Raw genomic sequence first — 22,109 nt, forward strand, 5'->3', positions numbered from 1 at the left:
GTATGAAGATGTACATTTATAATTGTATATGCCAGTTAGTTTACGTGCAGAGAAAAGACACAAGCTGCAGTATTTCACATGGATCGGAAAAACGAATAACGTTATTGTGTTTGGAACTAGTTTATTCAGTAATGTGTGTATACCTCCTAATGAATATTTTGGTCAAAAACAAATTGTACATTAATAAATTAAATGAGAGTTGCAGAAAACACAAATATTCTTTAAACAAAGGCATTTCCTTTTCTTCTTTATTAAAGTCAAAAAGTACTTAAAAGCACATTAACTGTATTGGGTTTTGTATGTTTTGCTTTTCACTCTCTATTTGCTCTGTTAAGCACCTAAATGACTGGCCTCTTCTCTCCAGGTGACCATGTTCCTGTGCTGCGCCACCATCCTGGCCATCATCCAGTACTGTAACTTCTGTCAGCTCAGTTTCTGGATGCGCTCCGTCCTGGCCACTGTGACGGGGGTCGCCCTGCTGCTGCTGCTGTACTGCCCCGCACACAGGTACAGGAGAGCACTTGCTATTTGCTAACATACAAAAATAACACATGCAAATATAAAGTACACACAAGTTGACAGAAGCACATTTTGTATAAACACACAACGTTATTAGGGGCATTTGAATTTTTTTTCTTCATGTTAGTATTGAGATTCTTGTACCTTCTAAGATTTTGAAGTGATTCCCAACTTGAAAAATATTGATACAAAAAAAAGACATGTTCCTAACGAAGAGACCAGATGTGGTTACTGATGGAAAGCAATTCTAGTTATTGTAGAAAAACAATATCACACAAATAAAATGTTTTGCACTGATGTTTTGTGTACTTTTTTGTACACTGGATAATACAAAGGCACTTACCTATCAATGTCATATTTATAACTGACAGCATTCTATATTTAAACTTTGTACCCAAACATTTTTTTAGCATAAAGTGTTTTTTTTGCAAGTATAGAATGAATAAATGTAACCTTCTGTCTTATATTTCCCTTTTTGTATTCACATTAAGTCAGTTGACTGTTTTCAAATATAAAAAACCCATAACCTTACTATAACACACTCCACTCTGCATTCATCCCACAGTTGGCCACACCTCCTTTATCAGGCCACAGCTGGCTGGAGTAGTTTCTGAAATCAGCACCCCCATATACTTAATTGTGAATTGATTTTAAGTTGAAACTGGAAATACCAAAAGATCCTCACCCCTACTGGTTATATTATCCACAATATGCACTTGCACTCATTAAAATGAAATAATTGTAAACCATTCTGCGCTTTTCTAATTTCATACTAGTTCAATGAGTAAGCACTGATAATTGTGCTCCAATCCTCACTTATACAAAAAAATAAGTTGTATAAGCAGCATTTTAGTAAAAGCTAGGAAATAGACCCATATGTGAAATAACTTATGTACAGCCCATATCATTGTTTATATATCTGCATACAATCCAGATCCACCTGTGTCCTTGATAGCCATTCATTAATGCATTATTCTCCACCATTAGTTGTTTGGTGCAACATACCCCTACACATCTACCTGTTCTTCAGCCAGTAAAGAGGATTTATTATGTTCTGTGCACAAGACCTTTCTCCTGACTGACGCCACTCTTTTCCTCTTTGTTTAGCGGCGGTAATAACAGCTCGCCAGTTCATGGGTGAGTGTCTCCGTGGAAGCAGAAGGGTTTGATGGATGATTGACATTTAAAGGGGTCAACCGGAGCGAGGGCACTCTATTATATTTTTCATAACTACAGCTCTCTCTGGCTTCTACTCAATCTCACGCTGTCTTGCTTTATATTCACCTCCTCTCTCTACCTGTGTTTCTTCATGTGTGCACCAGCAGTAATGGCTGCTAAATGTCACCAAGTGACTCATACACCTTGTGCTGGCTTATATTGAGTTTTATAGCATTACTACACTACTGTGAAGGAGAGAGGGCTTTCTTTTATACGTGAGCATTTTCTATTGAGCACACTGCTGTTCTAACAGAATAGTTTTATGAGCATATGCTGCAGTCAGGGGACCTTCTGGTTGTTCTCCATTTAATATTAGTTTTTAAACCTGCTGGAACATGAGGTTTCTGAGGGTTTTTAAGGACAAATGATGCTTCAAGCGTCTCTTAAGATCAGTTTTCTTATGCGTTCACCTGCGTGCGTATTTTTAATGCTACAATTATAAGCTTAAGGCATATTTTGAGTACTTTGTTGAAATTGTTAAAAGTACATCTTAAACAATTAAATGAATTTAGAAACTATTCTCTATCTGTATTGTCCACTACAATGTTCTCTATTTTGCTTTGTAAATGAAGCACATTATACACACTTTCAACAGTCTTTCTTTAGTTCAAATTGAATTAAATTAGCTGTCGGCATTTCAAGCCTTCTTTTCATCTACTATGACTTCAATTGGTGATATCCCACAACTCCCACAATGCATTTGAGTTACAACCCCAGCGGAGCATAACCATTTTATTTTTTTCCTCTGTAGCGCACTAGTAGTGTGTATTGGATGTGATTTATTGACGTCAGTCGAGAAACAAGTATCCCTGCCAGATGAATAAACTTTGGTGTAAACTTTGGTGTAAAATTGGTGTAAAATTGCGAGAATTTTACACTATCCCATTGATAGTCCAAAAACAAATCCTGTTCTCATACCTTATTTAGGCGGCACTGAAAATATTTGTCATGTCATACAACACCTCACAACAAACTGGGCCAGGAAACACAAGGTGAAACACCAGCAGCGGTTTTTGTGTCTGCGAACACTCATGCCTCCATTTCATCTCTCCTCTTAATCCTGTCAATCATTTTCCTTCTCTGCTCTGCCTTTATTTGCTATTCCGATGCTCAGCCTCAACCCCTCTCATTTTTCTTTTGCTCTCCCCTTTTCTTTCTCAGATTGAATATCTCTTCATCCACTGTTGGCACTCCTGGCCCGGCACCTCCTAGGCGACCTCTTGACCTCCTGATCCCAGAGGCCGTCCTGGCATTCTTCCTGCTTCTTCTCCTGGTCTGGTTCCTCAACCGCGAGTTCGAGGTCAGCTACCGTCTACATTACCATGGCAACGTAGAGGCTGACAAACACCGCTTTAAGATCCAGACGATGCAAGACCAGGCCGAGTGGTTACTGGGCAACATCATCCCCATCCATGTGGCTGACCAGCTCAAGGTTTTTGTTGTTGTTGGAACTAAAATATCAGACTTACTTGTGAAGTTTTTCAGAACAATGCTTCATATTTTTGCTTGTTTTTTAATAACATAACAAATCATATTTTAAGAAAATATTAAAATACATTATTTTTAGTATGTTTCCTTGAATAAAAGAGATAAAAAGAGGAAAACTCATTGATCACCACTATTGAGTATAAACCCGTTTTATTTTTTATTATTCAACACATTTCACTGTTTCCTTAGGTGACCCAGAGCTACTCCAAGAATCACGACAGCGTAGGCGTGATCTTTGCCAGTATCGTAAACTTCAGTGAGTTCTATGAGGAGAGCTACGAGGGCGGAAAAGAGTGCTACCGTGTCCTCAACGAGCTAATCGGAGACTTTGACGAGCTCCTTCGCAAACCCGAATTCAAAAGCGTGGAAAAGATCAAGACCATCGGGGCCACCTACATGGCAGCATCGGGGCTGAATGTCCGGGAGTTGGCTGAGAATGACAACGAGTCCATCCACGCGCACCTGCGGGAACTTTTCAACTTTGCCCTGGAGATGATGGGCGTCCTGGACGACTTCAACAAGAACATGCTGGGTTTTGGTTTCAAGCTCCGTATCGGGTTGAACCACGGCCCTCTGACGGCGGGGGTGATTGGCACCACTAAGCTGCTCTATGACATCTGGGGGGACACGGTGAACATAGCCAGCCGCATGGACTCCACAGGAGTGGAGTGTCGGGTGCAGGTGAGCGAGGAGAGCCACACTGTGCTCAGCGCCATGTGCCTCGACTTTGACTATAGAGGCACAGTGAATGTTAAGGGAAAAGGTCAAATGAGGACCTTCCTGTACCCCAAAAGTGGGGAAAATATAAATCAAGATCATACAGACCTGGGCGACGGTCCCTCATCCGTGGCACCAACAGCCAATAAGACTTCAGGATCTGTTGCCCAGGCAGCGGCTCTTCCTCCCTCTTCTTTTAATCCTCCGTCCTCCTCTCTTTCTACACTCCCTCCTCAACCACAAAGGCCTTCAACAGCAGGACCTGAGTATGAGCCCACAGAGGAGAGGGAGGAGGGGTATAGGGACCCTCCACATCTTCCTGGGCAGCCCCCTGCCGCAGACAGCCCCCTCCCTCCCCACTCTGAACTGGACTCAGTGCCCTCCTGGGTGCAACCTGCTCCTCTCGCGATTCAAGAGGAGGAGGATGAAGAGATGGAGGCCAACGAGCTAACAAAACTCAACGAGGAGTTTTATGCTCGACTCTGATCTGTCCTCTCCACTTTCCCTGTCTTCTGCCCCCCCCCCCCCCCCCCCCCCCCCCCCCCCCGATGCCCACAGCTGCTGGCGCTACAGGACCGATGGCAGGTGCGGGCAGGTGAAGTGTCTTGGGCACGGATGAAGGAGAGGGAAATGAACACTAACAGTGGCTACAGTTGCTATACTGCTAGCTACTCATGTCGTTCCTGGAAAATGTTGCCTGAGTGCTGGGGAGGGCAGCCCTGTGTTGAACACAGCAGTGTTACGGGGAGAAGGCTGAATGGGCGTCAGAGAAACAAAAGTTCATTTGTTTTGTTCTAGATGTTTTTGTCTTATTCATTTTTGCTATTAAGTGCCTTCAGGACTAGATCAGTGAACGAACAAATATGAATACCGAACAAAGTTTTAACAACTTTAGACTACGGAACATGATTTCTTACTCCATGCTTTTATTTTCAATGCAAGTATTTCTTAAACAATATTGTTGTGCCATATCAGTTGTTGAAACTTGATCAAACTCTTGACCTTTCTAAAGGGAAATTATTTTAGTTTCTATGTAAGTGCCAGTGCATTATGATGGGCTGAGCAGGGAACTATGGGAAGAATGAGGGAATCACATGAAGCAGTGTTAATTTATGCTCTGCGATGACATGAGGGCTTTCTACAGTATTCATTTGTGCTAGAGTTTAGGTAAAAGGGGACATGCTACAAGCAGGCTGCATAGGTTTTAGTTTGTGTTGCGGCTAAATGCAACTTTTTAAGCACAGGTCTTGCACAGTGTTTTCTCGACGACTTGTATTTGGTAGCTATTGTCGTGAAATAGCTTATACGAGTATTTCAACAGAGTCCATCACAATGAGTACAATCAAAAGCACAAAATCAAATCAGATAAGGGAATATACATTTGGAGGAAAGTTTTTATTTTTAAACTGAAATCATCACAAAAGCAGGAAGGCACTTTACCTAAAGTGATACTCCACCCAAGATTCAAAGTGTTCTGAGTAATTTTCTTATTAACAAAAAGCAAACAAGTGAAAGAACCATACTCGAACATCTCCTAATCATTTCTGACTTACCTAACGTATAGGTCACAATCCCTAAAACTGGGCACTGTAGATAGTAAAGCAAAAACAGGAGGAGAGAAGGATGGGGAATGACATTTAAGAAAGGTTCGTTAGGGTTCAACACTCCCTAGGCGAGGGAGTAAAAGCCCCTGGGGGCTGTAGTTCTTAGCAAATGTTTCTCAAATCAGAGTAAATACTGCATTTGTTCGGGACTGTATTCAGCTGTGGGCTAGTGAGTATTTACAGCAGCAGGACAGTGTATGTGGGCTAACTAAAGAGCCTGTTTTTGTTGTAATGAAGGAACATTGCGGCTAATAAATGTGTTGTTATGTGTTTACTAGTTTTTGGACAACAACATAGCTCTAAGGCTACATTGATTCAGAACAACTTTCCCTTTAAAGCCAACAGTGGGTTGAGAGTTTGACACTCAAAAGATCTTGCGTGGAGTATCACTTGTAGTGAGGGACAATCACTGTTCTTGATATGATAATAAAAGTGTCAAAGCACAGATCTACTACAGTTTCTGCAGTGCTGCGTTTGAAACCTCACACTCAAATTGAGTTCCATTGGTTGCCTTCATGGCCAGAAGAAAACATTGGTCAGTCCATCACTATAGATATATTCAATAGTTAAGTATTCTCTGCCTGTGTGGGACTTTTTTCTTGTCACAGCCTTTATACGGAGGGGGCCCTCTACTGTATCAATATACTTAAATTGTGCCACTTTAATTGAGTGATCTATAGGTGCAGTGCAACCTAAACTAGCTGAATGTTTTGTGGTGCCTACAAAGTATGACTGTATTTTTGGAGTATTTTGGTTTTCAGAAAGTTTTCTATCATGCTGTTTTCATACTGACAATAGATTATGATTGTATGTTTGAGAAAAGTATGCATCTTTCTGTGCAGGTTTAGCTTTTTTGTAAAATTCCATCCTTTTTTCTTTTTCTTGCTGTTTTCCAGTTTCTTTAATTATCTGATTAACCGGTCGCCTTGAATAGTGCAGTGTTAGTGTTCTCATTGAACTGCTGGCATCTCTGTAGTTCACTTTGCTCTTTTACTCACTTCATGCTTCTTTCTTTACTCCTTTAAGCACTTGTTTCCCCTCACACTTTGCGTGTATGTTTGTGAGAAAGATATTTCATTTCTTATCCAAGTCAATCACATGTTGAAGATCACTGCAATATGATGCAAAAACCAAATCAATCACTAACATGGCCGCTGTTAAACATTTAGCTGTTGCTGCCTAATATGTAAACAAATTACACAAACAATGTTGCATTAAAAAAAAGCCATGAAGTTTGTCCTCTGCAAACCATATCGACATATAAACATTTGGGCTAAAGTATCTTGCCATCTGTAGCATGAAAATAATCTTAGCTTACCTCTGCCATTAATCATACTTGTGCCTTTGTTTTAGTAATATCTTTAATCATAGTTTGAGAGCTGTGATTATTTGTATCAAATAATCAAGAAGACCCAAGGAGCTTAAATACCCTGAAAATCCAAAGAAGTAAAGACACAAAAATAGCTACACAAGATATTTTCTAACATGCACATCTCTCATTGTAATCACCTCTTATACATATTCTTAACACGCTCAAGTTTGCCAAACCCAATAAACCAGACCACAGAAAATTATTTAAACAGATGATGATATAAGGTATCTGTTTTTAAGAAAAATCAATCCTTGGTGTCATTTAGCCATAGCGTACACAGCAGTAACAGAAACAAGTCATGATTCAAGGAGTGGGGCTCCACAGGGCACAACACCCCTCCAGTAGCGCACATCTGTACACGTATGAATAAAATATTAAAGTGAACACTACCGGCTCTGTGATCTGTGACACAGTTCGGCGGCGAGAAGTGAGTGCGATTTTGAATGCATGGAAACAAGTTTTCTTTTTTTGCCAGAAGACACTATAATTTTCTTTGTGACTCTGCAACATACTATCGTCTATTTTGTCATTTTCATTCTTTCTCAAATTATGTTGATCATTAAGAATGTATTGGCTACACGCAGGATCCTCCAAATCACTACGCTTTGCTCATTTTAGGTAACTTGGATTTTATTATTTTCTGACAGTTGGTTATTAGATGATGTGTATGAAAAGATTTTTTTTAGTTTAAGCAGAAGAAAAAAAGTGTCCTTTGATGTCCAGCATTTTAAAATGCAAGAAAACAAAGCCAAGTGCATTTAGTCGTCCTTTGTTGAAGAAATGCAATTTTGCTTTGTTAAAAAATAATGAAGGGAGATTGTGTCAGTTGCACTTGGTATAATCATAACAGCCAAATAACATTGCCTAATCACTCATTTAAATGGTGACTTTTCCACATCTTTTCATTATAAATTCATCCCTGATGTGTTTTTTAATTACACTGGGACGGAAATAAGTCTTTTGATCGGAAAACGTTGTGTATTTGTTTTTATGTCCATGAATGAGATTATTCAGAAAAAAATGAGAGTATTATGTATGTTTTGTGCACATTACCCATGTATCATTTATCACCACATGATCGTAATTTGTACACATTTGCACAAAGCACTCAGTGTTTGTACATATGCAGTTATTTTATGTCACATATGATTTTTTTTTTATACTTGTGCATGTGTCAGATTTTGCCAGAAAAACAATGAAAAAGCGACACGTATTATAAAAATTGATTGAATTTTTGTGGATGTTGTGATTTTATAACTCTTTAGTATGAGAGAAATAAATCTTAAAGCAGAGAAAAATTGAGTGTAAAGTAAAAATGAGTTCAAGAGTCAAACCACAAATGCAGATAAGCCTAATATTTAGACTGAATTATTTATTTTGTTTTTAAATCGCTGTGTAAATTAGAGATGTAGGCAGTCAAGCTATATTCACATTGCTGCTGGTGGTAATTGCATTGGTAATGAACACAGCTTACATACGTATATTTAGTGTTCTTACTAAATATGATAAAAAACCTAAATAAATAAATGATTTGTTTTTGACAGCTGCAGTTTAAGTTACTTTTAGGAGCGAAGAAAAAGAAAAGTAATAGAGAGATATAAAAATCAGCCAGGAAGAGGGGAAAGTTCAACAGAAGAGATGAGTAAAATGTGATCAGAAAATGAATATTTGGTATGTGTATTTTTGTTTTGGCTGTGCTCATCTGCAGGGAGGAATAGCATGCACAAACTTCTGCTTTAACTTTGTAATGTAGAAATAAACGCTATCTTAATTTAAAAAAAATCCAGTTCCTGTGAAATGTTTACCTAGGTCTTAAAGATACATAATTTAATAGATAATCTAGTTTACACCATGCTTAACAAATGTTTCACTCTTTTTAATAAAAAGGACGGGTGATGCTACTACCATCATAGCGTTCTACTCGTTGACTATATAATAACAGTATTTATTTTTAATGTCTTATGTTATAGACTAGAAGGTGGAATTGTGGTAGTTTAATTCTTAAAATTACATGAAATACAGAACTAAAATAAATATGCAAACTAGATTTAATTTTAACATGATATTTAATATACAATTTAACTTTAAATTAAAATATGGATAAATGTATGAAGTGCCTGTTGGAATGTGTCTGGCGGTGCTGGAGCGCCCCTCGCGGGTAATGTCCTCGCTGCTTTCACGTAGGGCGTGATAGCGCGGCCCCTCCCCCTCCACAGACGATCTGGAAAAGAAAAAAAACTTTTTTGTATCGAAGGAATCAACAGCCGCCATCTTGTCGTGGCTCGGAATTAGGATTTCGGTTCAACACTGGTTTTTAGGTAGAACATCGAGCATCCTGGCCGCGATCTGACAGCGTCCTTCCCCCGAAAACGAAATCTTAACATCCCCGTGGAGACATTTTGTGCGAAAAAACGGGGATTTGATCGGTGGTCGTCGGGCAAAAAGGCTCCGTATATCTGATTTCCCCTTCGGAGTGCGGCGATTCAGCCACTGTCGCCGTCCAGGAGCAGTATTGTTTACCGTGAGCAAGCGGACACAAGATAGTGACTTTCGAGTTGACTTGCAAAAATACTGCATTTTTATGCAATTGTGCATTTTTGTGGAGCTTCGCGCGATTTTTGCATGAAGAAATTTGACGTCACGCAAAATGGGTACTTGGAGCATCTAGAAATTACGACTCTCCCCCGGAGTGCAGCAATCCTGCGGATTATTATTACAGTGTCATTTTGATTTTCGATTTTTACATGGGGGATATTTTATTTTGGGTTATTTAACGATAATAATGTGGGTGTTGGGTGTTGGATTATCATGGGGTGAATGGCGGTGGCGAAGCGGGGCGCTGTTGCATCTCTTTTGAAAGACTCGCAGCAAGCTAACGCTAACAGTTAATTTAGCTAGTAGCAGGCAATTAGCTAGCTATTAGCCAGTTAGCTAACGCTAGCAGGCTGCCAGCTTGCTAATGTGTTAACCGGGAAGCTTCGGGTTGATACAACAACTTCCCTGTCATAAGGTGACAATATTTATCAAGTTAAGTAACGAGCCGGGCATAGAGAACAACTATGGCTGAAAACCTCCTGGACGTCGGACCTCCCAACTCTAAGCGGCCGAAGCTGAGTTCACCTGCCCTGTCAGCGTCGGATGGACCAGGTAAAGGCCTCAACACTGTCACATGTAATACACCCATATCAAGAACATTCACACTTCACATTGCCGTGTGAGCTTGTTTCTTAAATGTATGTAACACGTTTCATTCAGGCCAGCTCGCTGTGCTGAGCTGTGTGTTGATGTTAGTTACTGAGGGTTTACTGCATTTACTGCAGTGTTGTGGTTTGGTTCTGTGGTGAGCAGGTTACACTCCAAAGCCAGTATTTTAGCTACACTTGCCCTGTGTCAATTCAGTCTAATACTGCACTGAACCCTACCACCATGTGGTATTACTCAATGCAATTTAACAGAGCTACATAGTAGATCCACAATGACTTGATATATTACATAAAACTGAACATCGTTGAATATTGTAAATATCTTGCAGCGCGGCTTCATGACACGGCACTAGTTCTAACTGGTTGTATCACACAGGCAACCGAGTATGTGTATGTTAGCAAAGCATTTCTTATATCTGCTTGACTCTGTTTCTACAGTGAACTGCTCACTTTATAAAGTTAGTTAAACACTTCATCATAGTTCTGATGCACGTATGGTCTTAGACCCTGATGCCCATACTTAATATAATGCAAAATTCATACTTATTCTATCACCAGATGCCTTATCAATTCATGGCACACTGTTAATTTGAATGTCTTAAATAGCAAATGTTCTTGCTGGATCTATTAAAGCAGTTGCTGTCATTTTGTTTTTGACATTTTTTTATTTATTTATTGCTTTCAGTGTTCAGGCCATTGTAAAGTGATGATGCCAGGGAGACAAGAAAAAAGTGTGACAGTGTTGATTACTGGGGCTAATTTCATCTGCCAAGTATAAAAACATTAAGCACAGAGACGAAAACCCAAACATCTCCTTTGCCAAAGCACCCATGAGCAAGCATATGAACCGCTGACTAGTCTGTGACATTTCTCCCTGTACACACCTGCACTGTGGAACTGTTATACAAAAAAATCCATGTGTAGACAATGTATCAATATGTTAGGAATATTGTGATATGTCACCAAATCTGGAAACTATGTGAAAGCACTAATAGTCCACCCTACAACATTAACGTTATGACTATATGGAGGTATTTGGTAAACAATATCCTACCTGGTGTATGGACTGCGTTTTATACTGTGCAGTGTTCCCCCCTTGTAGGTGGGGTGATTAGCTGCAAGTGGTTGAATTGCAAAAAGAACACTTTATTATAGTTCTCCAGGCTGATATGATGATAGAATATTCCCTGACATTGTGTTTCCTGGCTGCTTGACAGATGATTGATCCGCTTCTGTGGTAAAGAGTTTGTAAGGAATGTATTTCCTTGGTAGCAGCAAAGCATGTTATATCAGCAAGCAGACAACTTCTGTTGGCTAAACTGGGTTTACTAGATGCTGCTGGCCTCGTTTAAGGTGCAGTCCACAAGTACACACGTTTTCCTTTCGTTCTCAAACAGAAAGATCCCTTGCACTAAACCACTGTTTTATAGAAAGTATGCCCTTGTTCCTCTATATCATGGAAAGCGTTAATGTACATTTTTGTCTACATTTGTAAAAAGTTATGTTGGCAAGGTTATTTGGCCATGTCCGCCACTCATGGATGTTCGTTTTGGCTCGATTGCATGACATGTCTTATTTTGACACATCACAAAGGAGATAACAGTGCACAGTAGTTACAAACCAAAACTGTAAATACAATGTCTTGGGACACCTTCACTCTGTCCAGGGTTTTATAAAACAAAATGCATTTTCATTGATGTCAAACCACCGTTGGGTTTGGAAGAAAAGCCAAAACCTACAGAAAAAAACTGCACGATGCACGTTTACTTCGCCTTAAAGCAGGTTTCGTGACTGCACATTTTCTGTATATAAACATATGAGCTGCTCTCATAAAAACAGTTTTTGTTTGGTAAATCCACTGTACAAACTGTGTCTAGCAAAATACGACAAAGCAACAAGTTACGAAGTAACTTGTAGTCACAGTCGAGAAAGTGTGATGAAGTAAGCCAAACGTCCATCTGGTAGAGTTTTCTTTCTGGTGATTGATGCACTTTGAGTGTAAAATGAAGTCGCTAGTGAAAAAACTGTTCTTGTTAACACATTTATAAAACATGCATTGATTGTATGCACATGGATAAGGATGACATGGGGAAAAAAAGGGCACATGCACAAAGCATGGTAAACTAGACCGCCTCCCTGTTTAAGACGGGTCGGATGGGTTACCGATATCAGGGAAGAGGCAAGGGGTGCTGGGAAGCCTACAGTCAAAGTCCCAAACAACCCTCATCTTGTTGATGTCTCTAAAAACCGCCGGGTAGAATCCCTCGGTCAGAAGATAACTAGTAATATACGGTATATAACTCTCAGTGTTTACCACACATAGACCTTTTTCAGCACGCTTAGGTATATTGTATTGTATTATAAAATGTAAATTAGCTATAAATATAGATAAAATATATGTATATTATACAATGCTTATTATATACATATTCTATTATGAGATATTCCCACTGTAACTGACTGGATGCTGCATCACTACTTTTTCTTCTTCTTCTCTGATGTAATTGGTAACAACAGTATTATCAAACGTTTATTTGCCAGAGGGAACTTTTTCTCCCCTTGGCATCCACGGACTGCATCACATCTATCAAATAGGCACATGTTCTTCATTGAGTTTGATTTTGTTTGGGCTGCAATAAAAATAATAAGCTGGACAGCCTTTTAACAAAAGCAGCTGACACGACTACGATGAATTACAACACCCATCACACACGGCAGAGGCACCACATGTCTGCAGCGTTCAATCATTAAACCCACTACGCCCACCCCTTATAGTTTTCGCCAGTTACAATTGTGACCAAAGGGAACTCATGGGACATCACTGGGCAACAACTGAGACTGACCGTAAATTACTGCGGATAGAGCGTTGGCTATTATTCTATAATGACTGTCGTGCCTGAAGCGTTGAGCAGCTCCCCTCTCCCCTGACATTTGGCCTCTTGCAGTAGTGTCTGTTTTCAGTTGCATGTTCCATTTTGGGGTCTAATGTAGCTCATGTTTATGGAGAGGGTTTGCCCAATAAGATGTGTAGTAAAGTGTCAATGCTTGCAGTGTGTGTGTGTGTGTGTGTGTGTGTGTGTGTGTGTGTATGAACTATGTTTTGTGTGCGTATGGGGAGGTTCCCTTTTTATTGTTGTAGCAGCAAGCAAACACGTGCCTGCTGTCTCTTTATTTGGCCATGTGTCACGCTGCGGTGTCCCTAGGCTCTCCTTGCCTCTCTGTCGAGAAAATATAAAACCATTGGCAGTAGGGGTGTAACGGTTCACAAACATTTCGGTTCGGTACGTACCTCGGTTTTTAGGTCACGGTTCGGTACGTTTTCGGTACAGCAGAAAAAATGATCACAAAACATAAAATATTTTTTTGGGGTTTTTAATTATTATTAAACTGTGAATAATGTATTCACTAAAATAAATACTAAATATAATAAAATAAACATTAAGGTGCAGCATTTCGATGAACTGAAATAATCTGTATTTGAACTTTACTGTATTAGTACTCACAAAACATAAAATATTAGTTTTGGGTTTTTAATTTATTATTAAACTGTGAATATTCACTAAAATAAATACAAAATATAATAAAACAAACATTAAGCTGCAGCATTTCGATGAACTGAAATAATCTGTATTTGAACTGTACTGTACTGCACTAGTACCTAAGCAGCCAGCTTGACATTAGGACGTGCTTGCTTGTCATTGTATTTTCATGTTTTTGTTAAGAAAAATGAACTTGTCCACATTGATTGCCGAAAGGGCAGATCCGCTGGCACTAACAATGTCTCCTGCTGTGGAGAACACCCTCTCGCTAGGGACAGAGGTAGCAGATACAGCCAAGTAGCGCTTTGCTAACATGGCAACATAAAGATATTTGGCGTTTGTAATAGCTTTGGCTCGGTTTGAACTTTTTGCGAGTGTTGGAGGCTTAAATGCTAGTGGGAGTTGGGTTTGCACTTCAGTCATTTTTCTTTTGGTACCGGTGATATTCACGTTCGGGTGATGCCTTTTTCAAATGAGTGTGCCGTGTGATGTATTGCCAGCCGCGTAACCAATTTTAGTTGAACAATGCCGACAAACAGCTTTGATTCGGTCCACCTGTCTTTGTCCGTCATCCTTGTACGTAACTGCGAAACCAAAATGTTCCCAAACCGGAGACTTTAATGATGCTGGAGGATTTTCGAGCTCAACTTTATCTGCGTTCGCCATTTCGACAGTTCCTCAAATTATTGACTAAATTTGAACGCATCCCTCTGACCAGCTCTCATAGTATGCCTCTCGTCCAATGAAATTACTTTGTCACTCTATGACGCGTTGAACCCAATGTGAGCAAATTACACTGAACGCTGCGACGCAGCACCTGAGATTACTTCCAAAAAGTTGTTCACGTTCTCAATTTTTTACGTTTAACGTTATATTCGTTCGGTACACTTCGGTACACACGTGTACCGAACTGAAGGGCCCATACCGAATAATTTCGATACGTATACCGTTACACCCCTAATTGTCAGTAAGCAAAGGTTTCATTAAAATGTTTTGACATTTTAGTGATCTATTCCAAATTGGGATATTTGTTGCTGGTGTTAAAATCTATTATATGCACAGCTGTTGTATTGAATACATTTGAATCAAGCTCTGGGGCCTCATTTATAACGCCTTGCGTAGGATTGACGTAGGAAGGTTGCTTACGTAGTACAAAGCACAAAAATAGGTACATACATTTTCCGCCATTTTTCGATTCACAAAACATTGCGTACCGGCGAGGGAAGTGCGTACGGCACTCCCTACGCCTGTTTCCCTTTATAAATCACAATCGACTCGTAACGCCCATATTTGCCTATACATAGTCAAAGAAACGCCCATTCATTCATTCATTTTGACTGACTGCATGAAGAAGATCGCAGGAAATAACGATGGAACAGCTAAAAAAGACATCTCACACCGTGTCAGATTTAGGTTATTGTGGGGAGGTCGAGATAAATCATATTGTTTGGTGGATGCAGTTTGAACCAGAGTAGCAGCATGGAGGTCGGATCGTCACCTAAATAAATAAATAAGTCGTCCGAAAAAAGTTAATGACAAAAAAAATACACATAACCTTCCTCAGGCAGTGTGTTTGTACCGGGGACAGGAGACACCCCCTTGATGAGAAGCTGTAAGAAATGATCGGGGAATCCCTCCGGAGTGGAGTCATGACGACTGGATCTGAATTATTTTTGTTGTATTTGGTGGTTTGTGTTCCAGCTGTCGATCAGCAACTATATATCCATAATCCACCAGTTAAACGAAATACAACTAATTGGTTGTGTTATATTAGCTGTACAATTTACCACATATGGTGTTCTTAGTTTCCATACCTCCTGTGTTTTACGAGCGACTTATCAAGTCTTGGCAAACGGCATAAAACACGATTAAACGTGATAGTATATAAAACCATGCTCGTATCTACAACCTATAGAAATGCAAAACGGCGTCAGTTTAGACGTAATTCTGTCCTCCTGCTTACCGCATCATTTATGAGAAAACATTTCATAACATTAACACAACATATTCGAGGTGGTTTTAAATAGCATCCGTATTTATTTATTTCTCCAAGTTATGTTTTTGTGTGCACTGAGGAGTCTCAAACAGGCGTTTGTTTAATCATTTTAAGATTGGCTTTAATCAATGTTTGAAAATGAATTCTTCATATTTGATAAATGAGAGGTAACATTTTATTTATGGTATTATTTCCACATATTTCTCTCCATTCTACCTTCTGCCAACGGTGTCGCAGTTTCTCGTCTCTCCCGTTTGTGTGCTTAGTGCGTACGCATGGGTTAGAGTTTGCGTGGAGGACAGCACATTTTCCCGTCAAGTTAGTATTTTATAAATCGCAAACATTGCGAAGAAACTGGCGTACGCCATTTTTTGAGCGTATATCCCTTTATAAATGAGACCCCTGGTCTTAGCTAAAGGGCCTCTTTGGTGTGGTTGGGATATGTGTGTGTAGGGTGAGTCTCCTACTCTGTGTTTGTCTTATGCTGATCAAAGCTACTAGTGTGCCAAGTGTGTCAGTCATGGCTATGTCAGTGGAACACCCCCCCCACCCTCACCCACCCACAAACACTTGTTCACTTACCGCAGCTCAAATGGCACCTTTTTAAAGCCTAGCAGGCAGACGGTGAGCTTGTGACGCAGCCGCTATTGTAGCCATTAATGCTTCTGACTGTGGGCAACCAGAAACCCCCAAGAAATAGCAGTGGGAGATGGATGTTAATGTAACACCACCCAGCTACTTTCATGTCAAAGATATATGACGTATCATTATTCTTTTGCATTCTTTGTTTTGGTAATGGGCTAATTGGTAATTATTTTATTAATGGTGTATGAAGGCTTGCTTTCCCTCAGTATAATAAAACGATAAAATAAACAACATAGAAGACTTTTGTTTTTGGAAACATTTAAAATTATTAAAAGCTTGCTGTTCAAATATAGTTTATTCATTTATATATCATAAAGTGTCATTTGGCTCTAAAGCACAGCTCTGTCCAGCTGCTTTGGGCTGGACAGAGCTTCAGAACAACAAGAAAAATGCAGACGTATTTGCTTCCAATAAGACAAACCATTGTAAGGGGCCGGGCTGGTGCTTTATTTTCAAATGGGCTAAAGTGCTAGTGTATTTTGTTATCATGTTGAATTTAAGGGGCAAGGTACAAGTAAAACAGGTTGGTTTTTACATTTTGCTTCAGAAGAAATTAAGACTTTTTGCTGTCCTGATATCAACGGGGAGCTATTTCTACCATTTTGGAGTACCAGTGTCTTGAAGTGGAGTTGTGTAGTTCAGGAGAACTTTGGTAGGTTGAAGACCAGTCGAGCTGCTGCATTCTGAATTAGCTGCAGAGGTCAGATGGCACTTGCATGTAGACCAGCCATTAGGGAGTTGAAGTAATCAAAGTGTGAGATGACAAGAGCCTGGACCAGAACCTCTGTTGTCTTCTGGGTCAGTAGGAGACATATCCTCCTGATCTTGTAGAGAGTGTATAACTGCAGGAGCAGTTATTTTAGCAACAACGTTAGCAAGGAAGGACAATTGGTCCTCCATTGGAAAAACCCGGATTCCTTCCACTGTGAGTTGGGGAAACAACAGAGGTGCTGATGCTAATAGAAAGGTAATGGGCGGTAGAGTCATTACCTGGAAGGAAGAGCAGTTATGTCTTGTTTATATTGGGCTTCAACTTCATCTCTAGTGTGTGTCACAGGGTAAGAAGAGTTGACTGCCCGCCTGTATAGCTCCACGTAACTTCATGTATGCAATAGGGATGCTCCGATCGAGATCGGCCGATACTCACTCTCTACCGATCGATCGGTGCTCTCTAAACATGCCGATCGCGAGAGCCGATCGCATGACGTAAAATACATGACACTTTTCTCTGTGCGCGGCAAAACAAGCTCGCCAAAATGGCTTCATCGGTCTGGCATTATTTGAAGGTGTCCGAAAAAGACAGTAAAATAGCGGTATGCAATGTGTGTGAAGCAGAAATCCTGCAGCTCCGCCCGCTGTGACGGACCAGTGAGCGGAGCGAAACACACAAGAGTTAGAACTAACACACTTAGCTATTTTATCTAATTCTGGAACAAGCTAAACTAGTTATAAATATATTTATTCTTCACTGTCGGGTCACTCATTACTGGATCAGTGAGCTGCATGAGATACTGACGGGCTGTCAGGAGGGGGAGAGGAAAAGAGAGCGCTTCCGCTCATTTCTCCGGTGTTATTATCCAAAGTGAATGTAAACTTGAATAATGTACATAATTTGAATGTAATAATTAAGTTGATTGTTGTTTGTGGAAGCTCCAGTGAATGAGCCCCATTAACTGAGTTTTAAACATCACTTTAAATGGAAGATTTAAAGTGATGTTTAAATCTTCCATTTAGGCCCCGCCCACTCGATCGGATCGGCGATCGGTATCGGCCGATACTGATTCCGGCGATCGGCCCCAAAATTGGCGATCGGAGCATCCCTAGTATGCAATGTTCCCGATGTCCAGCAATGCGAGTCCTTAATGACTCACTGAAGCCTGATTTGTCTAAAATCTGAAGTTCTATAACTTTTATGATAGTACCATTGACACATTGGAATCAACAGTCATATGTAAAGTCAGTTTCATGGTTCTCTAAAAATCCATAACAGTATTTCATCAGATGTGATTACCCTCTCCAAAGACCCTTAAAGTATTGTTGGAAAAACGGAGAGTAGATTACACTCACATACACTTTACGGCTTTTCGGCAAGATGACATAAATCCCTGGTCTGGACCCTTTCCGGGGCTGCTTTGTGGGTAATTATAGCCATCCATTCCCAGACAGAAGCAAAAGGTACAAATAAAAAAAGAAAGAGGGATTATTCAAGTTGAGGGAGCAGTGTGGCAATCAGCCAGTTAACCTGTTAAGCCCCATAGCCCCCCGCCTTAACGGGCTTTTTTTTCACGAAACTGTGTCTCAGGGCTTCTTCAAATTTAATAAACTATGAATGTGTCATACTCACTTAACGGGAAGAAACTAAGCTAACTGACGATATGAACAATTCTTACCGAAACAAAACACAAGTCTCACAAGAAGCGTCTAAATGAGCCCTGAGCGAAAAAATGCTAATGCGTTTAGCACAGAACTCGAGGTATAAATCGATCGATATACTTATCGGATCTGCACAAACAAGCTTTGCTAGCAAGCTGAGATTCCACAGATTCTAGAAATATAAGTATCATCACTGAGTGATCAGAACTCGCGACAGGGGAAGCAAAACCTTTTGCTGCTGTTCTGATCAAAAGTTGTGTTCAATGGCATTAAAACGAGAAAAATGCGGCTGAAGGTTAATCCATAGGTTAATCCAATGTGTCTGTCACTTTGAAAAAATTATTGATAATCCATAATTCAATTTTTATGTAAAAACTGAGTTTTCATATTAGCTGCTAATGATAGCTTCCAGAGTGTATGACAGCTTCCTGTTTTGGGTATTCTGACTCTCACTTCTTATTTGGTAACGTGTGTGTATGTGGAACTTCCCCTCGATTCCATTGGCTCTAGCGGTTAAAAAGAGATGTCAATCATCAAAATCGACCAAGGGGGGCCAGAGATAGGTCAAATCCACCCAAATGACCCCAGAAGTGTTTTTTTTGTTGCTAAATCTCTCTAAAAAGGTCAAATGTCACTTGTTTTGCATCAATCTTGATACAGGGTACTTATTATATGTTATAGTTTGGATTCCTAAAGCTTTTAGTCTACTATCCCATCATTCAAGGGTAGTTTTCACTATAAGTAATGTTTTCTTTCTTTGGACAGACACAATAATTACATTTTATTACTATGTTCAATCTGAATTTACTTAATAAAAAAAATCTATATTGATTCTGACTCTTCTACATCCAACTCACAGGTTTATCATTGCTTTGAGAAAAAAGATGATTAATTTACCCCTTTTAGAAGTGAAGTTATGGTAATTTGTTGTGAGAATGTCATTTTCGAGCCTGAGACCTGGAAAACAGGCTCGGGGCTTAACAGGTTAAGAATGAGCAAAAAACAGTAATGGGGTAATGAAAAACAAATGATAGCGAGGAAAGTGAAAACAGAGAGTTTGTAGAAAGTGAAGAGCAGTAGTCCTTCCAGCGCCCCCCTCCCTCCATGGTTGGGGCTCCCCCCTGACTACATGTGTTGCTACCTAACCAAAACATTGCTTGCATTTTTGGTTCCCAGCCAAGGAGCCTGGGGGCAAGGTCCCACACAGTGTGTATGTCCCCATTGAGAATTGAATGCCGGGCCATGCCTGAGCACATGTGGCTGAAGTGAATGCTGCCGATCTGAGAGCATCCATGTGTCTGCTGCTCAGGGAGGAGGGCTGAGGGGAGTCAGGGAGGGAAAGATGGATGGTCCCTTCAGCCCTAAACAAGCTTCCTCCACATGGAGCACCTGCTTGACAGAGGCCTAGCGTGGCAGATCGGGAAGGCTGTGTTTACTTGGATGTACGTAGGCCAAGTTCCTTCATTAAAGCCTTGATTCTGACTGAATCTCAATGAAGACATCCAACAGATGGCATATGATGGGGGGACTGTCTCACTAGTTGTTAGTTCTGTCCTCTCCCACCCTGTAGCATTAGGACAGTTCTTCTTAAGCAAATAACATACCAGTGTTTCCCCTACCATTGTCTTGGCGGGGCGCTGAACATGTGCTCTTTTATAAAATAAACTAAACGCCTAAGTTATTTATCCAATGTATGTGCATGTTTCAGTGTCCACTGCTTTGCGTATTCACATTCTCCCTCCGCTCTGTTTCTGAAGGGCGGGGCTCCCCCGCACGCACGCACGCACGCACGCACACACACAGACAAGAGCGGAGGAAAGGAGGAGAACAACAAAGTGTAAAAAAGTCAAACAAATCTGCATTATTGCCACGAGCACTGCTGTCTGCCCGTTTGTGTGTCCCCCAGTTTCAAATTCGTTTATTTGTTAACCTCAAGCCGTTATCGTCACGGAGGAGAAGGACACACACAGCCTGCCCAGGTGGACGCGCGCGACAACGAACGTAGCGTGCGCATTCTAAAAATAGCTCACAGTGTGAGCAGGTACAGCGGTTTTGAACTACAGTATTGAATTTGACAGAAAACAACAATGAAACGCCAGCAGAAGAATAGTCTAATGAGTTGGGTGAAAAAAAAGACAGGAGATGTGAGTTGGTTTATTCAGTAAATTAGCTCAGGATAATTGGATGTTCTGTCTACACCTGTTGATGTGAGGCTAATGCAGGATTTGCTAGCTTGATGCTACCGGCATTTAGTGGCAGTGACTCAACAAATTGCCTCTTAAAATGTATGGTCAGCAATGTATGACAAGCAGACTGCTTGTTTAATGTTAGACTCACACCAATAGCTCAATATGATAATAACACGATTGCTTTCATATCAGAGATCAGATGAGGTGGAGCTGCCTCCAGCAATAGAGGATGAGGCAGAGAGAAGCAGCACAGGGTTGCAGCAGGTATGTTATATGTTGTAGTCAGGTGATTTAAATGTATCAAATATCAATGAAAGGAAGAAGTGTAGGCTACATGATAAGAAGGGAATACAGTTTGAATAAAAGTAATACAGTACAGTGTAACTGTACTTTATTACTTTTTAATGTACAAATACTTTGTTACTGTACAATAACAATAATCCACAGCTCCTCTCTCTGCTCCAGAGGATGCTGCTCGGGGGGCAGTAAACCTAGGGGAAACACTGCATACGCTGGATTAGTCAATTGCGATCTCTGTGAGCGATGGTTGCTGATAATTGCCTTTTCTCTTGGCTCATTTTGCAGTTTTTCTTCAAAGAATAATGTGTTCTTTTAAATGATAACTTTGTCAAAGATTAACAAATCTATTCACTACTAGCTTTGGAAAATCAAAGGTAGCTTCCGTGTTGTCCTGTGGCAGGCACCGTGGGTCCAAGATACGCAAAGCTGAAAAGAGGCCGATGTCGGGGAAACGATCTTCAATACTCCGAAAAGAATCCCACCAGGCTCCTTTGCCCCTCCAACAGAGGGATGTCCTTGTCCTTTTTCCTTTTTGTAATTTCAAGCGATAAAAACTCTTCTTTTTTTTTGGACGCCCTCGGCTCGAGTTCAGGGCGTTCTGAGCGGAATAAGGCCGTCAAATGACGGCAAGACGCCCCCCTGGCGGAAACACTGAGCTTGATTATGTGGGTGTGTTGCTTCAGGTATAATTGATATATTTGTCTGAAGGCTTAACAGAGGCCAAAACACGGCAACAGATTGTTCAACTCCCAGTCAGGGTTTAACAGCTTTATCTCATAGCGAGAATTATTTTATTTTGACTAACTGAATCACGTACCGTTACAAAGTAATTGAAAATGTGCACATACGTATTTTATTTTCATCCAGAGAGTAATATCCGTTGGCAACCTCGCTCAAATGAACGAGAGAAATAATATAAGTTCTCTCAATAACTATGTATCAGCTT

The 22,109-nt window shown here is 40.4% G+C and overlaps 2 protein-coding genes across 6 annotated transcripts in view; both read left to right on the top strand.

The window, feature by feature from the left end:
• adcy9 (adenylate cyclase 9) overlaps positions 1–8,154 on the top strand; it is a 35,641-nt gene extending 27,487 nt beyond the window's left edge. For both annotated transcript variants that reach the window (XM_034120430.1, XM_034120431.1), the window contains 4 exons: positions 365–507; positions 1,627–1,656; positions 2,899–3,169; positions 3,415–8,154. In XM_034120430.1, coding sequence (XP_033976321.1) covers positions 365–507; positions 1,627–1,656; positions 2,899–3,169; positions 3,415–4,428 — 1,458 coding nt within the window. In that variant the 3' untranslated portion in view covers positions 4,429–8,154. The remainder of the gene's footprint in view (positions 1–364; positions 508–1,626; positions 1,657–2,898; positions 3,170–3,414) is intronic.
• A 996-nt stretch (positions 8,155–9,150) lies between these two features.
• Positions 9,151–22,109, top strand: part of crebbpa (CREB binding protein a) — a 58,094-nt gene continuing 45,135 nt past the window's right edge. For 3 of the 4 annotated variants that reach the window (XM_034120425.1, XM_034120427.1, XM_034120428.1), the window contains exon 1: positions 9,151–10,065. In XM_034120425.1, coding sequence (XP_033976316.1) covers positions 9,978–10,065 — 88 coding nt within the window. In that variant the 5' untranslated portion in view covers positions 9,151–9,977. The remainder of the gene's footprint in view (positions 10,066–22,109) is intronic. The other variant, XM_034120429.1, reaches the window with a different exon arrangement.

Source organism: Trematomus bernacchii, unplaced genomic scaffold, assembly GCF_902827165.1.
Source record: "Trematomus bernacchii unplaced genomic scaffold, fTreBer1.1, whole genome shotgun sequence".
NCBI lineage: Eukaryota > Metazoa > Chordata > Actinopteri > Perciformes > Nototheniidae > Trematomus > Trematomus bernacchii.